The 22185-nt window shown below is 45.4% G+C and overlaps 1 protein-coding gene across 8 annotated transcripts in view; it reads left to right on the forward strand.

The window, feature by feature from the left end:
- Positions 1–645: 645 nt before the first annotated feature.
- The window catches only part of MSANTD2 (Myb/SANT DNA binding domain containing 2), a 29911-nt gene continuing 8371 nt past the window's right edge, over positions 646–22185 (forward strand). Inside the window, exons 1-2 of one of the 8 annotated variants that reach the window (XR_005065338.1) lie at positions 646–1390; positions 21200–22180. Coding sequence is in view for 4 of the 8 variants with exons in the window: in XM_037038180.1 (XP_036894075.1) it covers positions 683–1390 (708 nt within the window). In the remaining 4 variants the exon portion in view is untranslated. Of the gene's footprint in view, positions 1391–21199; positions 22181–22185 lie in introns of those variants that run through there. The other 7 variants (XR_005065339.1, XM_037038180.1, XM_037038175.1 and 4 more) reach the window with 7 other exon arrangements.

Raw genomic sequence — 22185 nt, forward strand, 5'->3', positions numbered from 1 at the left:
TAATATTGAAATACCTAACAGCTACGTATTGGTTTTCCTGTGCCAATGTTCTTTAAATCGCAGGCCTTTTTGGAGACTTCTGGAGCAATTAATAAACTAATCGCCAGAGGTCACAAAGAACCTATTATAATTGAAGTCTTCTTTTTAACTTACTCTGAAGAATGAAAAACAGATGGAAAACTATTAGACTTCCAAATAGGGAAAATGGAGAATGATATTGCAAAGTATTGGTAACTTTTCTGCTGGGCTCCGGAGTTCGAACATATGTATAAACCGTACAAACGCAGTAAGCTATGTGATTCTTCTACAAACGGTCACACCCACCCACACGGACGCCAAAAATCTATCATAATTGGAATCAGAGCTGCTGTTCTTCAAATAATGCGTTTGGGTCTCCTGAAAAGCTTCAGAGCCCTGCTTTCTAAAGCCCCTCCCAGAGATGCTCGCCCTACAGCTCTGGCGACTCCCTGGATACACCTCCCGAGGCTCCCCGGCCTCCACTTGAACGTCCGCCCTCCGCCCGGGGCCGGGCTGAAGGGAGGGGTGGCCGGGGTGGGGGCAGAGAGAAGCGCGATGGTCTAGTCCCCCTTAACCACGGCCCCGCGCGGCGCCCTCCCTCACGGGGGCTGAGACTGGAGAGGAAGTGGGGAGGCTCGCTCCGTCCGCACAGCGGCGCGCCCTCATGCCCCCTCCCTTCTCCGCGAGGGGCCCTGGCACGCCTCTTCCCCGGCCGAGGAGCGCGCGGCGTGGGCGGGCGCGCGGAGAGAGACCTCGGGGAGTAGACGGCCAGCGCCCGGGAGCGAAGTCCGCTTGCCGCGAAACCCCGGGCCAGCCAGGCCCCACGGCGGCTCCGGAGACCGCGGCGGCCGGAAGTGCGGGTACGTCACTTCCGAGCGGTGCAGTGGCGGCCGCTAGGAAGATGGCTGCGCCCTGTGGCTCGGAGCGGCCCGCCAACTCGCCGCTTAAAATCCCGAAGATGGAGGTGCTCTCCCCTGCCTCTCCTGGTGACCTGAGCGACGGAAACCCTTCGCTGTCCGACCCTTCCACGCCTCGGGGCGCCTCCCCGCTCGGGCCGGGCAGTGCAGCGGGCTCGGGGGCAGCGCCGTCAGGGGGTCTCGGGCTGGGGCTTGGGGGGCGCAGCGCCGCCTCGTCCTGGGGAGCCCCGGCCGCCGCCTGCCGCGGCATGTCGTGGACTCCGGCCGAGACCAACGCGCTCATCGCAGTGTGGGGAAACGAGCGGCTGGTGGAGGCACGGTACCAGCAGCTGGAGGGAGCCGGCACGGTATTCGGCAGCAAGGCCCCCGGGCCGGCCATGTACGAGCGCGTGTCCCGGGCCCTGGCCGAGCTGGGCTACGAGCGGACCCCGTCCCAGTGCCGTGAGCGCATCAAGGTAACCGGCCGCCCGGCCCGGGGCAGCGAACCCGCGGCAGAGAGGAGGCGGGGAGCGGACCTCGGGGGCGGGGCCGGTCCGCGGTCCAGGCTCTCTCTCGAGACCGGTGGGCTACTCGCGTCTCTGCCTTTTTCTTCTCTCCCTGGGAAGGGGTTGTTTTCCAGATGGCCGCCAGCCCGTAGGTTTCCTGAGTTTGAAGTTGGGCGTGACTGCCGCCGCCCCTCTTTCTTGCCAATGGAAGACGTTCCTGCGTTCTGAAGTTGGTGGTTTCTCCTTGTGCGCGGTGGGCATCCCCGAGCCCAGGCGCCTCTCACCCCGCCGGTGGGGCCTCGCTTTGTTCCAAGCAGAGGGGGCGCCTAGGCAGAGGCTTACCGGGACGGGATTGAAGAAGGGTAGCAAGGGAGGGGGTGCCGGTGGGCCCCCAGTTTCGGAATTTTCAAATGAGTGCAGTGGCAGAGCCATACTAAAAACGCTTTCTGATGACTGGTCTTTGTGCCAGTGGTCTTGCTTCTAACCTGAGCTATGAAGGACAAGTAAGACTGTAGATGCTTTGGAGAATTGGAAAGGCTTGATTGGAGCCAGATAGTGCATTGTTATTGCGAAGTTAGCTTGACCGAAAGTTGGTCTGGAATTTGGAGTGTCCATGCCTCCAGAGTTATGTTGACTTGAGGTGTGTTTCCGACTAAGTGCCTTCATGAAAACCCGGTTTCCCCTGCTTTAGTTATTGTGCCTGATGTGGTGGTGACAAAGTTCTCAGTGTGCATCTTGCTATCCTTGTGTACATGGATGTATGTTTAAATGCAGAAGCTTAATTTGGCTTGATATTCTACCAGCAGCCAGGTTATTGTTTGCTCTTTTTACTGACTGTCGATCTAGGTGTTCCAATTTGCATTATAAGCTGATTTGACGTTGTTTTTTAGTTAAACTAGTTCTCTCGTCACAGTGTCTGCTAAAAGATTCTTTCTCCCAGTTTTCACTGAACTACTGCTTCTTCATAGTCATAGTATCTGTGTCCTTCTTTTCTAGTAGGGATGGCACTTTTTCTGGAACTGCTTGGAGGTTAGAAACGCAGTGAGGACAACGATAACCACACCAAAGGAGGAGACCACTCCGAAGTTCGAGAGATCTTGGCTCAAGGAGTTCATCTGGGCCCTTGTTCCTTAGAAAATTTAGTCCAGAAACTAGGACCTTTTGAAACCTGTTAACTATTGTTCAAGGAATTTGGCACCCATTTCTCAATCGCAAAATTAAGTTGGTTTACTTGATACATGTACTTTTGGGTCTTATCACCTCCCTCTTTTTTTTTTTAACAGGGAGGTCATTAGAACAGTAGTTTATAGACAGGATTTGGACTGTGTGGGTCCACTCGTACATATACTTTTTTCAGTAAATATACAGTCAGCCCTAGGTTCGCATTCGTGGATTCAGCCAGCCCTGATTGAAGACAGTATTTTATTTTCTCATTCCCAGTGGTGGTTGAATCCACAGGTGTGAAGAGCTGACTATAGTTGAGGTTTTGGGGAGTCACAAGTTGCTTTCCAGTTTTCCATGACATCGGGGGTCGGTGCTCCCAGCCTCTGCGTTTTTCAAGGGTCAACAACTGTAGTAGCTGGTAGCAGCCGTTGTTCTCTGAACCTCAATTCATTCTTCTATTCAAGGTCATTAAGGTGTATTTTGGTGGTGGGGAGAGTTTTGTGCTGAGCTGATTAGTTTCTATCCATGAGCGTTTCTTGAGTTTAGAAGTGCACCTCAGCTGTTTGTGACTGTTTTAGCTTGATCAATTTTTGTCCATAGGAATGTTTCAAAGGGAAAAAGTATTGTGCTGTCAAAACTTCACGGAACATAAATGTGTCTATAAAATTATTCCTCAGATGACCAGGACATCTCTAGTTGGGTTGCATTTGTGTCCAATTATGAGAAACATATCCTAAAGCAAAGAAAGGAGGTTGAGTTTTTCTGAAAAAAATTTTCAAAGGATCTGTTTACCTGTCTTCAAACAAATAAGACCAAATTGACCTCAAGCTCTTGGAATATTTTGAGAATACGTAGATGACAGTAATGGGTTCTCTGAGCCACAGTAGCAGTTGACAAGGAGGGTGGATAAATGTTGTTTTTTAAGGGCTGTACTCCTTACATGGTTTCAACCGAGGGACAGCCTTCTTCGTTACCAGTGTTGGTCTTTCCTGTCAGAGTTATAAGCTCTGCAAGGACAAGTTCACTTTTATTCACTACTGTATCTACAGTGCCTAGCTCATAGAGGTTCTGGATACATATTTATTAAATCCACCAAATAAACAAGAAGAAGAATTTTGGCAAGTATAAAAATCTAGAGCACTATTACTTAAGCATTAACCCCGAAACAGACTTTGAAACCCACTTTGAAAAATACTGCATTGCAAACTAAGCTCTGACCTTCCAAGAGACTTTCTGTGAATGTAACTTTAAGGATAGAAGCAAATGTGGCCAGTGAAATCATAGCCTTACACAGTTATGAGGCGAAGGTCCCCAGTAATCTAGGTTGTGTTCATGAAAATAAAAACCTTAAAAAGTTCTCAGAGAATCTCAAAGCCCTGGAAGCAAACCTTTAGATCCCGGGTTCAGAAATGGTGATTTAGAACAAGTAATCACGAATCTTTCAGTGTATTGTTTTGATGAGAGCTGCAAAAAGAAATTCAGTAATCCTTTTTGCTTTAGATTTTACGAAACAGAAACAAAGTGGTGCAGGGACATAGGCCAGGAGGAACCCTCGGTCAGACTGGTGTAACAAGCTCACTTAAACTCGAGCTCATGTCATAGGTTCACAGGGAAGAAACACTGCGTGCATCAGTTCCATTTCTGGTCTCATGTGTATGAAATACCTATCAGACTTCAATTTTGAAAACTCTGATTTCGTCTAAGTTCGAAAGGAGGGCAGAGGTATATATATAACTTAAGTTTTTATTTTTCAGGAAGCTCTTCCGTAATCATAGTTTCAACATGCTGAGGTAGCAGTTCTCTCATATGAAGGCGTCAGAAAGCTGGGTTCTGTACCAGCCTCTTTCCCGACACCTTCCTGAACAACCTAAGATCACATCACTTCCCTCCCTGAGCTCTGCCTCAGTCCTCTGGTCTGTGCAATGGGAGTATTAAAATTGTAAATATTGAAATCGAATGACTAGCTTTTGGATTTTGCTACCAAAGCACAACTTTGAAATACTACCCAAGTAATTATGCATATTTCTAAGCACACAGGATTTTACCTTAAAGTGAGATAGAAACATTGGTTTATTGCTGCAAAGAGTTTCATTTTGAAGTCTGACCTGTTGGTATTAATATTCGTTCAATCATTTGGCTAAAAGGATGTGTTTGAGATTGTTGCTGCTCTGATGTTTTGTTGCTTTTTGTTTGTTTGCCAGAAGAAAATTTGTCTGCTAACAGTTCCTGCCTAATTTTGGAGTAAGGTAAACGAAGAAGTGGGGTTTTTTTGTGTAGTCATTACATGATTTTTATCTTTTTGTATAGGCCTTTTCTTCATATCTCCGTCCATCAAATATTTGAGCGCTCACTGTGCAAGATTGTCTGCTAGGCGTCAGGATGAATAGAAGCCTGAGGGCTCGCAGCGCAGTGGAAGCCTGTGCACACGCCTCAGAGAGGGAGAAGCTATAGAGACAACACAAGGAAGGGGGCACAGTGCAGCACCTGACTAAGTGTCATACACTGAAGTGCTCCAGTGTCACACTGTCATACTAAAGCAGACAGTCAGTACGTGTGATGACTTCAGAGGAGGGAGAACGCACGTCACTTAGTTCATACTGTAGCAGTCGAAAGAACTCTAGGCTTGGAATCCGTGAGGACAGGTGCTTCTGAGCCATGTGCTGTGCTCACGTCCGTCAGTCTGCTGCACTACAAAACTCATTCTCAAGTCCCACGTTTTTTGTTTTTTCCCCAAAATCTGCCTCCTGAGAGTTGGCTTTATGTCCAACTTGCATTGGTCTTTGAAACCAATGCATTCTTCTGGCCCTGCCCAGAGACGCAATGCGAGGTGACTGCGTGGCTGGCACTACTGGCCTTTGCTGCATCAGTGCCGGTGCGCGCCAGTCCTGTTCACGAGTGGTGGGCAGTCTTCCGTCCAGCAAACGGCGGGTGAAAGTGTTGTGTTGGGGGCATTGCTTAGATTCATTCATCCATATTGTCATAACCTTTGGAGTAAATTTCATACTTCAGCAGACAAATCACAGGATAGTTTATTTGGTCTTTTATTTTTGCTGTCAAGCCTCGTCATGATTTGTGAAAACCAATAGGGCAAAGGTAACTCAGAGCCAGATGCGGGGCCCTGCATAAGCATTTTAATGATCTGCCTCCCTTTGAGGGCTTTTACGTGACATTTGCATCATCACTGCAAGACTTCCAAGAAATGTGGTATACCACTGAAAGAGTTCTCAGGAAAGATTTGATCAGATTTGTTTCCTTCCCTTTTTCCCACACTCCGTTTCTGTTGTTCCCGTGCCCACTGCCACCTGAGAGCTCGTGTGCTCGTTGGCTTGTCTGCCCATGAGTCTGACAGGGTCTCGGTGTGCATCTTCAAGGAATGTAGTCGCGCACCGCGTACCAGGGAGCCTATGTGTGTGATCAGTAGTTGCAGGCCCTGGTACACTTACCCTCTGGGAGTGTGTAAGCTCACCCACTCGGTGATGTTTGCACGATGAGGAAGTCGCCAAACAGTGTGTTCCTTAGAGCTCACCTTCGTTGTCATGCTGTGTGCAGCTGTGGCCTTAGACTGCGGACCCCAAACGCACGGTTGGACTCCCAGTTTTGTTGGTAAGGGGTCTGATAAACACATGTTGGAACCAAGTGAAAGGCTTCTGAGTTTTACTTTAAATGATTTTAAACTATAAATAGCCACATGGCATTAGTGGCTGCCATATTGAATAGTGTAGAGGAAAAGTTGTTATTCAGAGTATTAAAGAAGTCTTTATATTATGAAAGGATTCTCTTGGCTGCACGCTTGAGCCTCTGCGGGGAGTTCAAGAGTCCATCTTTCTTGTTGCACTCCCTGCCACTTGACCCAAGTAGGAGGAACCTTGATAGAATCAAGAAAAATGGTCCACCGTTCCAGGAGGAAGAGCCTTCAGCACAGAAATAAAGCATGATCATCTCAGTCGGCGGGGCAAACAGTGCCATGCTCTCGATCCTCTGGGACAGTGCTGTCCCGTGGAATTCGCCGTGATGATGTGCATGTCCTGGTCTGCACTGTCCTGCAGCCGCCAGCTGCAGGTGCTGCTGAGTGTCTGAAATGTGACTGTGAAATGGACTTTTCAATGTAATATAAATTTAAATATTCATATATGGCTAGTGATTATCATCATTGGCCAGAAGTTGGCCAGACCAACTTTTTTGCTTAGGTATTCCCCAAAGAATTTCGAAATCCATGTACTTTCTTGAACATTTTAAAGCCGACATTAAAATTTTTTTATAATCTGCCCTGGCTGGTGTAGCTCAGTGGGTTGAGCGTGGGCCTGCGAACCACACGATCGAGGTTCGATTCCCAGTCAGGGCACATGCCTGGGTTGCAGGCTAGTTCCCAGCAGGGGACTCATGAGAAGCAACCATACATCAGTATTTCTCTCCTTCTCTCCTTCCCTTCCTCTCTAAAGATAAATAAATAAAATAAAAAAATTTTTATAATCTGTTTGAAAGTTTCCAGGATATAGGACATAGTAAATCCAGTGCAAGATGAGGATTGGCTGTAAAATTTATTGGAGAATACACTGTGAATGTAAAAAGTCCACCCAGAGTTCTTATCTACAGGTTCTATCAAATGTATCTTGAAAATATTGACTATCAGACGTTGTTCCCCCTCCATTTAAACAAGGCAGTGTAGGTATTACTAACCTATGTTGTTTTGGCTATTCTAAAATAAGGAGCCAAGCCTCACACCTGAAAAATTTGAGACTGGGAATGACCGGGATCCCTCAGGTTTTAAGGTTCCTCAGTCAGTCATTAGAGAAGGCGTGTGGATAACCCCACGAAGACCACTGCTTTAGAAGGCTGAGTATCCTTTCAGCATCTGTCTTGACTGATTAGTGGGCCCGTGAATTCCACTGCCCGTAGGAAACAGGAGAGCTTTAACTCGCTATATGTGTAACTGAAACAAGTATCACAACACTAAGAGTACAGTTCACACTTACATCACACTCGATTGGCAGATTCATCTCAGGGTGACTGGGAACACTGGGTCAGAAATAAAGACTTGTGTTTTCATTGTTTACCATAAATATTGGGGTGCCTCCTGCAGGAGGCCCTAGAAACACAGCAGCGCACTTACTGTCATGGTGCCCACCTTCTGGCGGAGGAGGTAGACTGCCGACGCAGCAGTTACAGAACCAGGAGCTGGGTCCGAGTACTGCGTTGGCGTTAAGCCCACGGTGCTACAGGTGCACACAGGAAGGACCTGTCATGTTGTCGGCTTTTAGGAGGTGGGTCCTGAAGGTGATATGGGACAGAACTGGGCAGGAGGGAGTAGAGACAAATGAGCAGTTGGAGTAAAAGCCCAGGGGCCAGTATCACTGAAAGTGGTGCAGGCTACAAACAGTAAAATATAATTGGCTCAAGAATCCAAAACTGGAAGCCTCCAAGTGATGCAGTTGTTCCAAGCAATTTATAAGTGATCAGCTCCTTAAAAAAGTCATGCCTTCCCATTGAAGAAAAATTTGCTGTGCTGTGGCATTCGGTGAAGGTATGAATTACAAGCTACAAACGAATGACTGGTGGTATCAGAGGAATGTGCAGAAGGGTGGGGAAGGTGGTTGGGGATAACAGTGTGGTGTACATCCCAATTCCAGATAATTTATGTTTGATAAATAACTTACAGTGTTAAACTGCAATTATACAAATATCCATGATATATGTCATTCTTTATATACTGGAAGAAAAAACAAAGCAATGCATCTTTTGGGTTTTTTTAAGATTTTATTCTTTAGAGAGAGGGGAAGGTGGGGAGAAAGAGGGAAAGAAACATCAATGTGCAAGAAAAACATCAATCAGTTGTCTCTCACGGGCCTCCAACTGGGAGGACCTGGCCGACAACCCAGGCATGTGCCCTGACCTGGAATAGAACCTGTGACCTTTCAGTCTGTGGGACAGCGCCCGACCCTCTGAACCACACTAGCCAGGGTGCAGTGCATCTTTTTGAACGTGCAACAAGAAGAAACACGTTTTACTGTGTGGTCCAGTTCTCGTGTGTGTGTGTGTGTGTGTGTGTGTGTTTGTGTGTAACTGAAACAAACACTACAGTAAGTGAGATGGCTCACACACAGCCTTTACTGTGTGCTCTGCACCGTTCTCAGTGCTTTGCAAATATTAACTGACTTCGTTCACATAGTGACACTATTCTTAACTATGCGATACCCTCTGGTATATTCTATTCTGTGTGAATACCGGTAATCTAGCTTCTGAAACAGGAGACCATAAGTCGTCTTCAGGACCAGAGTGCACGGCACGTGAAGGCACCCAACTCAGGCTTGCACCTGGTGGGCCCCCTTTCTCCCTCCCCACACAACCCCTCTGGCCCCTCGCCTCTTTCCCCTACCCCAGCCACAGTCTCACTTGTCCCCACAAGTCCCTCACCTAAAGCTGGCGCATAGAACACCTGGGAAGATGGGGGTGGCCGCACCCACTGGTACAGGGCAACAGGCTTACTCCTTGGGGACTGGCAGCTCAGGGTCACGTTGGTGCCCACACGGGGCATACCCAGGAGACGGCAGGATGGGGGAGCTGGAGGAACTGGAGGAGGGGAGATGAGACAGGTTAAAAACTCACACCCAAGAGACAACAGACACCCCCCTACACCAACCTCTACACAAACAAACTTCTGTCATTCCATTGTCCCTCCTCCAACCTTTACACTCAGCCCTTTGGAGAGGGCCCCACCTGGGCTCCCCAGGGCTGGGGAGCCATTGAGGAGTGAGTGCTCACCACTCACCCCGCACGTCCAGCTCTAGAGTCTTGCTGCTGTGGCTTCTGTTGTTGCCCTGTTGGTCCTGCACAGTCACAGAGCAGAAGTAGGACCCAGAGTCTCTCCTGGAGGCCCTGTAGCCGCAGGGACACGTTCCGGGAGGGCATGGAGTAGACCAGGGACATTCCAGCTTCGCTCGATGTGGCGCCACTGATGTGTGACAACACCTGGTGTGGGCGTGACACCTCCCGTTACTTGGTGCCTGCAGTGTGCCACAGGCTCTGCCGGACCCCTCCCCCCTGACTGGCAGACCTCAGGCGCCCCTCCCCTGCACCCATCTCCTCCAACCTGCAGGAGCTCCCCGTCCACCCTGTCTCCCTAGCTGCCCTCTCACCACGCACCCCCCATCCTCTCCACCTGAACGGTTCTGGATCCCCTGTGCACTGTCCCTCCATCTCCCACATGGGGTGTTTGGAAAGGTGGCCACAGCCCACTAAAATCAAATCCCCAACCCACTCATGGGGCATAACCTGCAGTTAGATAAAAGAGGAAAATGAGGTGAGATCAAGTTTTTTCAGTCATTGTGCTCTTTTAGGCCTAGGGTATCAGAATTCCCCACGTGTCATTCATCTGGAACCCGTTGTGTCTCAGATATTCTGGGCAAATGTGTTAGACCCGGGGTGTCAGACTCATTCTCACCGGGAGCCACATCAGCCTCACAGTGGCCTTCAAAGGGCTGAGTGTAATTTTACGACTGTCAGAATGTAACTCCTCCTTAACTGTTAAGGGAGCTCTCAGTGCTGCCCCTGGGTAGAAACAAGGTGCCAGGCCGGATAAAACAAGGCTGGATTCGGCCCGTGGGCCTCGTGTTTGCCCCCTGTGTGTTGTACTGTGTAGTTCTAGATAGCTGGAGCCTGGGGTGTGTGGGAAGAGGGCAGAGGCAAGTGGGATGTTGTCAGAAATGAGACTGGAGACGTGAACAAGAGGTCAGATGATGTGCCAAGAAGTTTGTCCTCATCAACAAAGCAGTTTAAGCTGGAGGGGGATGTGGTTAGTGTTGGGGTCTAGAACTGGCAGGAGTGTGGCAGGTAGACGGGGAGGGGTGAGACTGCAAGCCCCTATGTAGAGGCTTCCTGCAGTAAAGTGGACAAGTAGAGAAATAGAACAGTGGTAGTGAAAGTGGAGAAAAGGGGACGGTTTCAAATGTGTCAATTTCAGTGGGGAATTGATCAGTCAGTATGTCTGGAGATTTTGAAAATTCTCATTTATAGGAGTTGTTAGATCTTAACCTGCCACAAAGCTCCCTGTGGACTGCCATGCCAGCTGACACGGGGGGGGGGGTGGGGTGGGGGGAGGGGAGGCACCACAGTACTTCACAGCTTCAGGCTTTGGCGTTGGTTCTGGAACCCAGTGAGGTCCAACTAAAACCCCATTTTCGGATGGTCCTGTGTGTGTCACCTTTTGGACGTGCTCTGTACAGACTCTTGGACTCACAGCTGCTCCCCCATGTTCAGAAATGACAGTTCTGCCTCTTTTTTCCCCTTTCCCCTCTTTTTAAAACATTACCAGAAGATAAAATTCAGATCTAAAATTTCACGTGTTAATGTTCACAAGGCTCTTGAAGTGTGGGCTCATATCACTAGGTTAAAGTAGAATAGCAATTTCCCCCCCTTTGGAAGGTTACATGTATAATGTTTACAAATGTTTTAAAAAATGGGAGAAAAAGCTTACTGAATTTCGGACACAAAGACCAGTACAATGAAGAACGTGCAGATTTTAAACAATTGATTGTTAGGTACTCTTTTAGTTTATTGCTACTGTGTGGTTCATGCAGTGGGTTCTGCTTGCCATTTACTATTGCAAAACTTCCTTCATTGTTCAAAATGAAGGCTTCATGAATCTGTGCCTCAGATGCATATGTTACACATCGCCTGGAGTTTGTGGTCTGTGTGGAGTCTTCCCCCCACTATGGTTCTGAATAATTGAAAAATGTCTGTATATTGGAAAATGACGTGGATTTCAATCTGTATGATACTCACTTCTTTGTAGTTGACAGAGTCCTTGAGAACCAGTGGAATTTTTTACCTTGCCACTGAGTGGGGTGTGTGGTTGGTTATTCCTTAGGAAAATACATACTCCTGTTTATTCTCAGACATTTTAGGAATAAACAGCCATCGTCTTCTTTTTACATGTGTTCTTGGCTGTACTCATAAATGATATGTTTTGAGCCACCAAATAATACTTTGATATAAATTGATACAATGGAATGGAAGTTGTTTATTTAGATGTTTTCTAGTTGTAATTGATCAGCCTATATAAGATTACTTTGTTGTAATGGCTTGAATTTTTGAAGCTCACAGTATTGTTTCTCTGCCATCTACTTTCAGATTACTTCACTTATCCACTAATTCAGTCACGTTTGTAACTGTAAAACCAGAATAAAGTTATATCTACCCCAAACTGCTTTTATTATTATCACTTTAACTTGCAGTTTTCTCTAAATGGAAAGACCCAGTTTATGACTTAGAGAGTATGATAGGTCACAAAGCACCTCGATCTTATGTTCGATCTCTCAGGTGCCATATACAATCTGAAGGAATTTTTATTTCATTCATTCATTCATTCATTTAGCAAAAACCTGTTGGGCTACTTCTGCATGCCAGGCACTTGTTTAGGTGCCGGGAATACGTCAGTGAACACAGCTGAAAGAAAACAAAACACAACACCTGCCTTTAAAGAGCTTACATTCTGATAGAAAACAATATAACATTTAAAATATTTTCATTCACAACAATTAACATAGTAGAAAACCCTTAAAATATGATATTTCTTGATATCAGCCTCATTAACCATAGAAAGTTTGAGCTCTCTACCTCTCATTATGCACAAGACATAGAAATACATTTGCCTTTGCTTTATTAAGAATGAGCCTGATGTGGCTGATGTAGCTCAGTGGATTGAGCATGGGCCTGTGAAGCAAAGGGTCGCTGGTTCAATTCCCAGTCAGGGCACAGTCCTGGGTTGCAGGCCAGGTCCCCAGTAGGGGACACATAAGAGGCAACCACACACAGATGTTTCTCTCCCACTTTATCTCCTTCCCTTCCCCTCTTTCTAAAAATCAATACATTATTTTAAAAAAATTTCAGATGAAGCCCTGGCTGGTGTAGCTCAGTGGATTGAGCTAGGGCCTGCGAACCAAAGGATCGCAGTTCGATTCCCAGTCAGGGCACATGCCTGGGTTGCAGGCCAGTTCCCAGCAGGGGACGCAGTTCCTGGCAGGGGGTGCACGAGAGGCAACCATACATTGATATTTCTCTCCTTCTCTCCTTCCCTTCCCCTCTAAAGATAAATAAATAAAATTAAAAAATGTTCAAATGAAAAATCAATGGAAAAATTTAACTTCAGCATAGCCACATATTTATGAAACATTTTTTGAGAAGTGATGATGAGTCTGATTTTAATTCCAGTAAGTTTCCATGAGCCAAAAAATAAATGAGAGGTCTACATGCTTTTTGTTCTGTTGAACTCCAAGAAAATATATGGGTCATTCCAGGTTTTTAGGTGATTCATGCTGAGTTTTGCCTGCCTCCTGCTGCCTGTGAGTAGTTAACCTAGTGAGCAAGGCCAAATCCTCACTGTGGATTACTTTTCTCTCCCTTTGTTGTTTATTTTTTTAAGATATTAAGTATTTATTTTCAAAGAGATTGGAAGGGAGGGAGAAAGAGAGGGAGAAAAACATCTACTGGTTGCCTCTCACATGCCCCCCATCTGGGAACAGGCCCCCTGGTTCTGCAACCCAGGCATGTGCCCTGACCCGGAATTGAACCAGCAACCCTTAGGTTTGTAGGCCGGGGCTCAATCCACTGAGCCACACCAGCCAGGTCTTTATTTCGGTATTTTAGTCACCATATTCCTGCCAAGACTGTTAACCTTTGAAAATGGTTAAATGATTGCTTTTATCTATAAAAGAAGAAGTATGACCAAAAAGTTGAAGAAGATGTGATAATATGTCTAGGTGTTTCCGAAACTGAATAATAATGGGTGGACAAAATCATGTATGTAACAGTTACTTAATATGTAACAAACCTAATGCTGTATATAAAGCCCTTGTTGCACACAAATCCCACATGTTATCAAAGAAAAATTTTATAAAATACTTTTAAGTACTAAAAAATCTAAATAAAATCAAGCTAGTATTCCTTTAATACTGGAGGACATGGGTTAATGGAAACTTACTTGTTTTTCCAAATAATATTTTGATACTGAGTGCTACAGTTAGGATCTTTGAGTTGGTTATATCTGCTATTAGCTTTATGATAAAACTTTGCTGCTAATATTTCTCCACTTGAACTAACCTTTATTCTTAAGGTACCTCGGTCTTCATATTGTGTAGCTCTGTCATTTTGTAAAAATATAATGGCTAACATTTACTGAGTGTATGCTATGGGGCAGACACTGTTTTAAATGCATTCCTTATATTCTTTCATATAACACTCACAAGTCTGTACATGAGCTACTGTTTTAGCCCCACCTTACAGATGGAGAAGTTGAGACAAGAGAGATTAATTTGTCTAATATCATGCAGCAAGTAGGTGGGGAGTCTAGACTAAGCACTCTGTTTCCATGTTCTTAACTTCTTGGTTATATTGCTCCCTCATTAATCATCAGCCTACCTTTATTAAGTTTTGACAATTCCAGTAATATTTTGGCAATGGGGTAATCATAAATAATCATAAACACAATACTAAAATCATAGAGCAGCACCCAGATGGATATCATGTACATGTTTCTTATAGAAATGAAAACAAATTTTAAAAATTCTGGCAGATAATTTATGATGTCCTAAAATAATAAATGCAATGAGAAACATTGATTTGGAAGTTCCTGGGAAGAATTTAAAACAAGTGTCCAAACCCCCCCAAAAAACTTTTATTGTAGAAGATGTTCAGTCATTCATTCAAGTCTCTACAGAAATGGTGGTATTTATTGGACTACCAACTCCTCTTAAAGGAAGTAAGTTTGAATTATAAAAGGAGAAACCCCTTTCGGCAGCAGAAGCAGGTAAGGATGTGGCTGACAAAGGAGGCCTCTGAGTGTCCATCACCTTATGCCTGCCGCCTTTCCCCTAATGTGGAGAGGGTCTGGGTCCTCTTCTCCTGCGAGATGGTGGGGATAAGGTGGGCTGTTTTGTAATGCATAATATGAATGTGCTGACAAAGAGGAAATGCGTGTGAAGAAAGCTAGATACAGAATTGGAAAATAAGTCAGTGCAGGGAGTGGAGTAGTCATCCAGGTGAATGTGGCTGTTTCAGCTAAGTATTAAAGTGAGCAGTCAGCTTCCCAGCAACTATAGCAGAAAGGAAAATGCAGTGACTTCTGTGCTTTTCAGTGTCTGCTGAAGAGAAGCATGCCAGGTTCCAGCTTCAAAACTAAAAATTCACTTACGTTAAATACACTCTGATAGTGACTTGGAAAAGTTGCTACCTTTGTCTTCTCTTCTACCAAGGATGCATCAGTTGTCTTCTGTACACACATGATCTTACTTCCCAGACCCCTCCTCCAGGAATGAGCCGAGAGTCAGTCCCCACAGCTGCCTGGGGCGCTGGTCTGGTGGCTTCTGGTTGGATTCCACCCAGGAATTTCTCTTTGCGCAAGGCTGCTGTCTCCCCAAGCTTAGGCGCTCTGCCCTAGGGCAGCCTGAGTCCACTGACTGGTCAGTGTTGAAATACAAAGGCACGGGCCTCCTTGCCTGAATTCAGGACAACTCTGAAGGGCCCTCCAAGTCCCACACCTCACTTGAGTTAGCCAAGGCCTCTGTCGCCGCTGCCTTTGATTTGCTTCAGGTCTTTTGCCCAGCCCTGCCCGACGCAGTCTTTCCCAGTAGTCTCTCCCACATGAAACTCCTGCTCACAGCCTGCTTCTGGTGGTTTTCTGGGACCCTCTCTTTTAGCTTTATTATACAAATTAGGAATAAGAAATGCAGGCTGCTTAGCCCCAATCTCAGCACACAGTAGGCACTGAGAAAATAGTACTTAGGGATTACTTTCATTACATGGGACATTGAACCACATGGAAAACGTTTGATTTTTCTACAAGTTACAAACACTTTTTTCATGTGGCCATTGCTTTTAGCAGTCCTCATAAAGGTAAGAGTGAAATATAAAATGTTACCAAATGAGCTATAGACAGTGTAATGAATGCCTGAATTTCTTCCTGACAACTGTCTACGAAAGTTTGAGTTGCCCAAGGACGGTTGCATAAACTCGGAAGATGCTTATTTTCAGGTTTTTTGTAGGATGGACATGTGTCAGATATGTTCTTTTCATACACTTATGACCTATAGTTTGTACCATGTAAATAAAAAAGACTCTAAAATAATTCAGTATTTACCCTTAAAAATAATAAAGCAATTGACTGAATCTTAACACTTATACCCAGATTATCTTGATAGAGGATTTATAATAACCTTGATTTTTAGATAATTTCATCCAAGTGTCAAGATTATTTATTTTTTCACAACCAAATACATAATGTTTACTGATAGAAAAATATTAATGTTTACTAATAGAAAAATATTTACTAATAGATTATCTTGCATTATAGATGGTAGGGTTTTTTTGTTGTTGTTGTTGTTGTTGTTTTAGATTTTATTTATTTTAGCAGGGAAAGGAGGGACAAAGAGAGAGAGAGAAATATCCATGTGTGAGAGACACACTGATTGGTTACCTCTTGCATGCCTCCACCTGGGGACCTGGCCAATAACCCAGGCCTGTGCCCTGACCGGGAATTGAACCTGTGACATTTTGGCTCATAAACTGGCCCTCAGTCCACTGAGTCACACCAGCCAGGGCTACAGATGGCAGTTTTTAGTGTCAACCAAAGGTCAGGTTGTTGGTATCAATTCAACACCAACAGGAATTCCCAGTTTGGGGTGCAGTAAAGAAGGAAGCTGTTTCTCACCAACAGCTCAATTGTGACAGCAGGCTGTGAACGCTGCTGCTGTTAGGAGATCCTGGGCCCAGGCCCTCTCCAGGTAGACAGCTCTGCTCTGGGCTGCTATATTCTGTGACAGTCTGCTCTAGCCCGTATGGCCCATTCCAGAGAGACTGCAGACAGGCGTCTGGTGCAGAGGCAGGCAGCTAAGTGCAGGCGTCCCCCTGAGTGCGGTCTGTGAGAGGGCCCTGTGCAGAAATGGCTGCTAGGCACTGTGATTTAACATTAAGCCACGTTAACCACCAGGAGCCCTTCTTTGTAGGTATCTTCTTTCCTGGGGTTCACACCAATAAGACAATATCTACAAAACTGGAAGAACAACATCATGAGCATATGAAAGAATAGAGAGAGCAGCCTCTATTGGGGGCGGCGTGAGGACTTGCCCTGCACCATTTCCCCTTTAAACTCTGGTCTCAGGGATGGAGACCCCGTTGTGGTTGGGAAGCAGTGCAGTACAGTACAATACCGCACGAAGTTGTACTGATGTGGCTGCGTGAGGTTTTTGTGGTTTGTGTGTGTGTGCATGTACATGTGCAAGTCTTAATTTTTAGACATGGACGATTATGGAACAGTTAGTGCCTAATGCAGGGTGTTTGTATGGGAAGCCTTCACAAATCAGTGGTTCTTTTCTGCTATCCTGGAAATATTTTAGATAATTCTCTTGAATGTGTTTTTCTGTTATCATATACTTGTAAAAGTTAACATCTTTTTAAAAATTTAAGATTTTATATATTTATTCTTAGAGGAGAAGGGAGGGAGAGAAACATCAAGCAGCTCACAACCCAGGCACGTGCCCTGACTTGGAATTGAACCAGTGACGTTTTGCTTTGCGGGACAACACAACCAACTGAGCCGTACCAGTCAGGATAGAAAAATTAACTTTTTTTCTACTTTAAAATAAATCAATAAAACCTTTTTTTAATTGTTTATTCTATTATAGTTGTCCCAATGTTCCTTTTTGCCCTGCTCCACCCAGCCCACCCCTCTAGCCCAGAAAAAGCCAAACATTTTTAATACGATCTGAATACTGCTTTGAGGTGGTACCCCAGGATGTGAAGTAGTGAGAAGAAAATTCAATAGAGATGCTAATGTAGCACCTTCAGAGGTGACATAAGAGGTCAGATGAAAATAACCTCTAATGCAAGTCAATTCTTTACCAAATAACTGGCTTTCCCCCTTTCACGGGGAGGAGGTTCTCTAGACAGTGTTGTCTGACTGTCTTGGATGACTGTCACCACCTGTTGCTGCCTGTGTCTGAAATGGTTCAGTTCGATATATCCTAATTTTTTGACCTGTCTTGTTCTAAACAGAAAAGCACTTGATTCCATGTCTGGAAGGATTCTTGTGTCCCAAAGGAACCCATAAACAACCATGCATATTATTAGGTGTGTGTTTTGTAGTGTTGCTGCCGGTGTGAGCTGGTGTGAGTTCTGTGGGATTCACCCACAGTGTAAGGTGAAATGCTTGTGGCCACCTGAGTGTAGTGCCTCAAGCAACGGAAGATGTTTGTTCTGCACAATCAGTATTGTCCTCCTTGAGGCAAGAGACCCTCAGCTGATAGCACGGAGGAACCCAGAAAATCCAAATTTTCTGAATTATTTGTTCTGTACAAAAATCTCTCCCTCTCGAAGTCAGTACTGACCAGTTACAGGCATAAAAATGACTCGTCAACAGCCAGGTTTGGGAGAAAGTACAAGCTGGTAGAATCCGTCCTGGACAGTTAGTTCCCCCACAGAGGCCAGGGCTCCAGGAGGTAAGATCCCGGTTTCCCGTGGTCTTTCTTCCATTTGGCCCTGTTAAAATCCAGGAAACGACTGCAGTCTTTTTCTGTCTTGGACAGGACTACTGTGTATTTTGTAGTATTTAATGTGTAAGGCATAAGAAATGATAAAGTTGGGACGAGGCAGCTGAACTTCATTTGACAGGTGCCCCCCTTCCCTGTCCAAAGAAGAAAATAACAGGAATGGTAGATATTTTTATAACAGCCTTGACCTCTGCAGTCAGTCTTCCTTTGTTACAGAGAAATTAATTTCCCTTTGTTAATTATAGCTGTATCTGTGTTTTATTCCCTTTTCTGCTCCTGCTTTTTTCAAAGGATCTTAGGAACTGTACCCACTTGGATTTATTGATTTTATAAATATACTGTAGTAGTTAAACAAGTTTCCTGATTTTCTTTGCTAAGAAAAATGTCATCTTCTTGCTAAGTGATTTACTGCTTTAAAGGCAGTTAATTTGCTCTGAGTGGTGTTGCTCAGTGGATTGGCCATTGTCCCGCAAACCAGAAGGTCTCTGGTTCGATTCCCAGTCAGGGCACATGCCTGGGTTGCAGGCCAGGTCCCCTGGTTGGGGGTGTGGGGTGTGAGAGGCAACCAAGCAATGATGTTTCTCTCACGCATCACACATCAGTGTTTCTCTCCCTCTCTTCCCCCTCTCTAAAGTAAATAAATAAAATATTTTTTAAATTACATTAACTCATTAACTTAAAAATATATCAAGCTGCCCTTACTCAATAGGCCCTATTGCAGGGGCAGGGAGAGGGTGAACGAGGCAGGTGGAACCCATCTCAGGGAGCGCACAGTCTGGCATTGCTTTCTCAGTAACATTTTGTGGGTGGCATTTGGTCATTTTTATATGCCAGATTCCTTTGGAAGGAATGCTTATTTGTCTTGGGGCCTTGGCTCCTTGTTTATTGAGTTGGAGAAGTTGGACCGGCTGATCTCCAAGGTTCTTTTCCATTCTGAACTTCATATTTTGGAAGATGGAACCTGGTTTGCCGTTAGAGCCGTAGGCAGCTCCACCTGCCCCCTGTAGATCAGTGTATTACAGAAAGTTTTATAAGAGATATTTGGCCAGGGTAAGTGACACAGGTGGGTAATGAAGAGTGGCAAATGCTGCAGGACACTCAGGTGAGTGCAGGACAGAGTTTGAGGGCCATTTAGGAAGACGTCGCTGACCAGAATTCGAACCATTTCAGTGCAGTGGCAGACTAGACTTTGAGCCCATCGGGTTAAGGAGTAAGTGTAGACGTTGCCTGCTCCATGGAGACCCTTCTGTGTTAAAATGGGAAGATGTTGACACGCAGCCACTGTGACTACGAAGGAAAGCAGTGAAGACTGACTTTCCCATGTGCTCTTGTTTCTGGGTCCGAGCATCTCCCTGTTTTGAGTTGCTGCCATGGGAGATTTACCCAGCACCTGTGTGGATGTTAGTCACGTGGTGAAGGACCAAGTACTGCGTGATACAGTTGGAGCAGATAATCCTCATAGCTGCTGAAACAGTTAATATTGCTTATTTGCCGCTTCTGAAAAAGATTTCTTTCCCACGAAACAGAAAAAAGTGCCAAATTTTTGTCAAGAGTACGCTGATAGCCTTGAATGCTTCTTTCAAGAGATGGGAATTTGGCTAATTTACCTCTTGAAGGAAATATTAATGGTGCTCTAGCTGAACGGGCAGAATAGTGAGTAAACTGGGTACATTGTACTTAAACCGGATGTCCCAGTCCTTAGACTCTCTTATAAAACCTGAGACTTGAATGAAATCTACCTCATTTTAGAGTTTCTGACTACTGCCTGTTATGTTCTTTTATGGAACAAACAACCAAGTGGTTCAGAGCACAGGTTTTTAACACAAGATGTTTGGTTGGTTTTAAAGGATGCAGGTGACTGGCAACTTAGTTTGCCAGATTTTGATGGATAGAAAGCCTAAGAAAATATGTAAAAGTTCTGCTGGCCCCAGATGGGTGGGTTTTGCCTTAGACCGCATCCTGTGCCTTCCTTACATCGCAGTAGGTAGGTAGGGAGCTGGATAGAGAGATACAGAAATTTACACTATATTCCTAATATCCCTCTTGCTGCCTGCAGAAATGTGTATATTTCGGGGTTTTTCTTTCCTACCTTTGTGCTCACAGTCAGAAAATAAAACTAATTGAAGAAATCGTGAGTCTTTCTTTAAGATACTGAATGAACTCACGGTTGTTTTGTTGCCTCAGTTAACCGAGCAGCCAGTAGCAGCTGCAATAAAGCAGTAATTAAGTTTAAAGGAAGAAGATCAGTTTCACAAAGGCTTTTTCCGCTTCAAAATACACATCTGCTTAGGCTGAGGCATTCCTTTCAGCACTTCTACAATGGATCACTGGCGATATGCCCCCCGTGTAATTTCCCCTCTCGTGGAACATACTATGTGATTTTTTAGACTTCATTTGCAAACAAGTATATTCTCTATTTAATCATTAGGCTCAAAAAATCTCAAATTTGTTGTAGTTAGTTGGCAGAATGTTAAAATAAGCTGTGTAATCCATTTCTAGTATGGCCAGTTTAGCAACTACATTTGAAAATCTGATTCACTGCCTGTTCTTTCTTACAACATTGTTTCCTGCTATTATAACCCAGCCGTCCTCCCTGCAGTTGGACTTGACGTTTCCTAGACTGACCATTCCAAAGAACGTTTTCTACACAACATTTGTGTAGCTATTATGCCTGATTACTGTGCCTCCTTGTCGTGTACCCGTCCCACCTGCAGTGGGCTCTAGTAGAACAGCGGTTTTGTCACGGTGTTTACTTTATGATTGAATGAAATGGGGTAAACTCAGAGATGACAGTTGAGCCTGCAGCAGAATGATTGGCAGGTGCGGGTAGGTTTGCTTAGCTGGCGTCCTCCCTTGCCGCCGCACCACAGAAGAATCCCGCTCTTCCCACTTCCTGATGGTCACAGGAGGGATCGGAGGACACCAGGCAAAAGAAACATTGTTTATACCCCAAAGTAGCCTATATAATGTCAGAAAGGGCTTTGATGAAACCACTGGCCCTACTTACAGATCTTATTTTCCAAGCCTTTCATTATATTATCTGCCCTTTTCTGAACTCTACAATTTCCCTCTCTTGTAGCTGGTTCGATGCCCAGAACTGAATGCTGTGCTCCAGCTGTGGCCTCACCGGTGCTGAATAGAGAGGAAGAGCCACCTTCATAGCTTACATGTGATTCCTCTGCTTACACAACCCAATGCTGGATGTACTTAACTTTGGCAAGATAGCTGCATCGTGCACTGTATTCGATGTTACGTGTGCTGTGACCCTGGGTCTTTCTCTGCATTGCTGCTGTCCAACCCCACCCTGCCCCTCTCCAGTTCCTGCCTCTGTTCTCCTGTCCCCTGTCCCCACCCCCGTAGTCTCCCCTCGCACTCATCCACAGTGGGTGTCATCTTTATTCTCTCGTTTCTCTTCACTCTAATCTTGCTCTTTGGCAAACTTTCCCTCTGTCTATACATTGTCAGTTGTTAGCCATCTTCCTTCCCCCCTGCTTTGGTAATGGGGCACCCTCCAGGTCTTCTCATGGGCCCTTTTCCTGTTGTTTCCAGTGGACATCTGGCGAGGTGGGTTTAGTCGGCATTCGCCTGGCACTCCTTCCCGATCGCATCCCCGTGAACGCCTGATTTGACCTTTTGATCGAGTCGTTACTGACACTTGAGTTTCTCTGTCCAGATTTTCTTGACACCCCCACCTGTCCAGGTGACCTCATTCCAGGTACAGTCTCTCACCCAGCTCTTCCCCTGGGAGGAGGCAGTCCCCTTGTGTCACTGCAGAAATTTCTAACAATAGGGAAAGTGTCCTTAGTTGTGAATAGAACAGTCTTTAATAATTTTAAGCAAATTCTTTCTCCCTCTCCCCTGAGATCTTAGGTTTTTTGTTTTTGATTTTGTTTTTTTTTAAATGCTAGAGCGTGACGTACTATACATTTCTAAGGTGAGTCAGGTAAAGGAAGAAGGAAGGGAGCGAGGCTGTTGTGCGGAGCAGGAAATAGGACGTGGTTCTCCAGGAAAAGCGACACTGAGGTCCCTGCTGGGCGTGGTGAGCTGTCTGCAGTGGGAGGTGAG

The sequence above is a fragment of the Sturnira hondurensis genome, unplaced genomic scaffold, assembly GCF_014824575.4.
Source record: "Sturnira hondurensis isolate 20B ecotype Veracruz unplaced genomic scaffold, ASM1482457v3 Scaffold0024152, whole genome shotgun sequence".
Lineage (NCBI taxonomy): Eukaryota > Metazoa > Chordata > Mammalia > Chiroptera > Phyllostomidae > Sturnira > Sturnira hondurensis.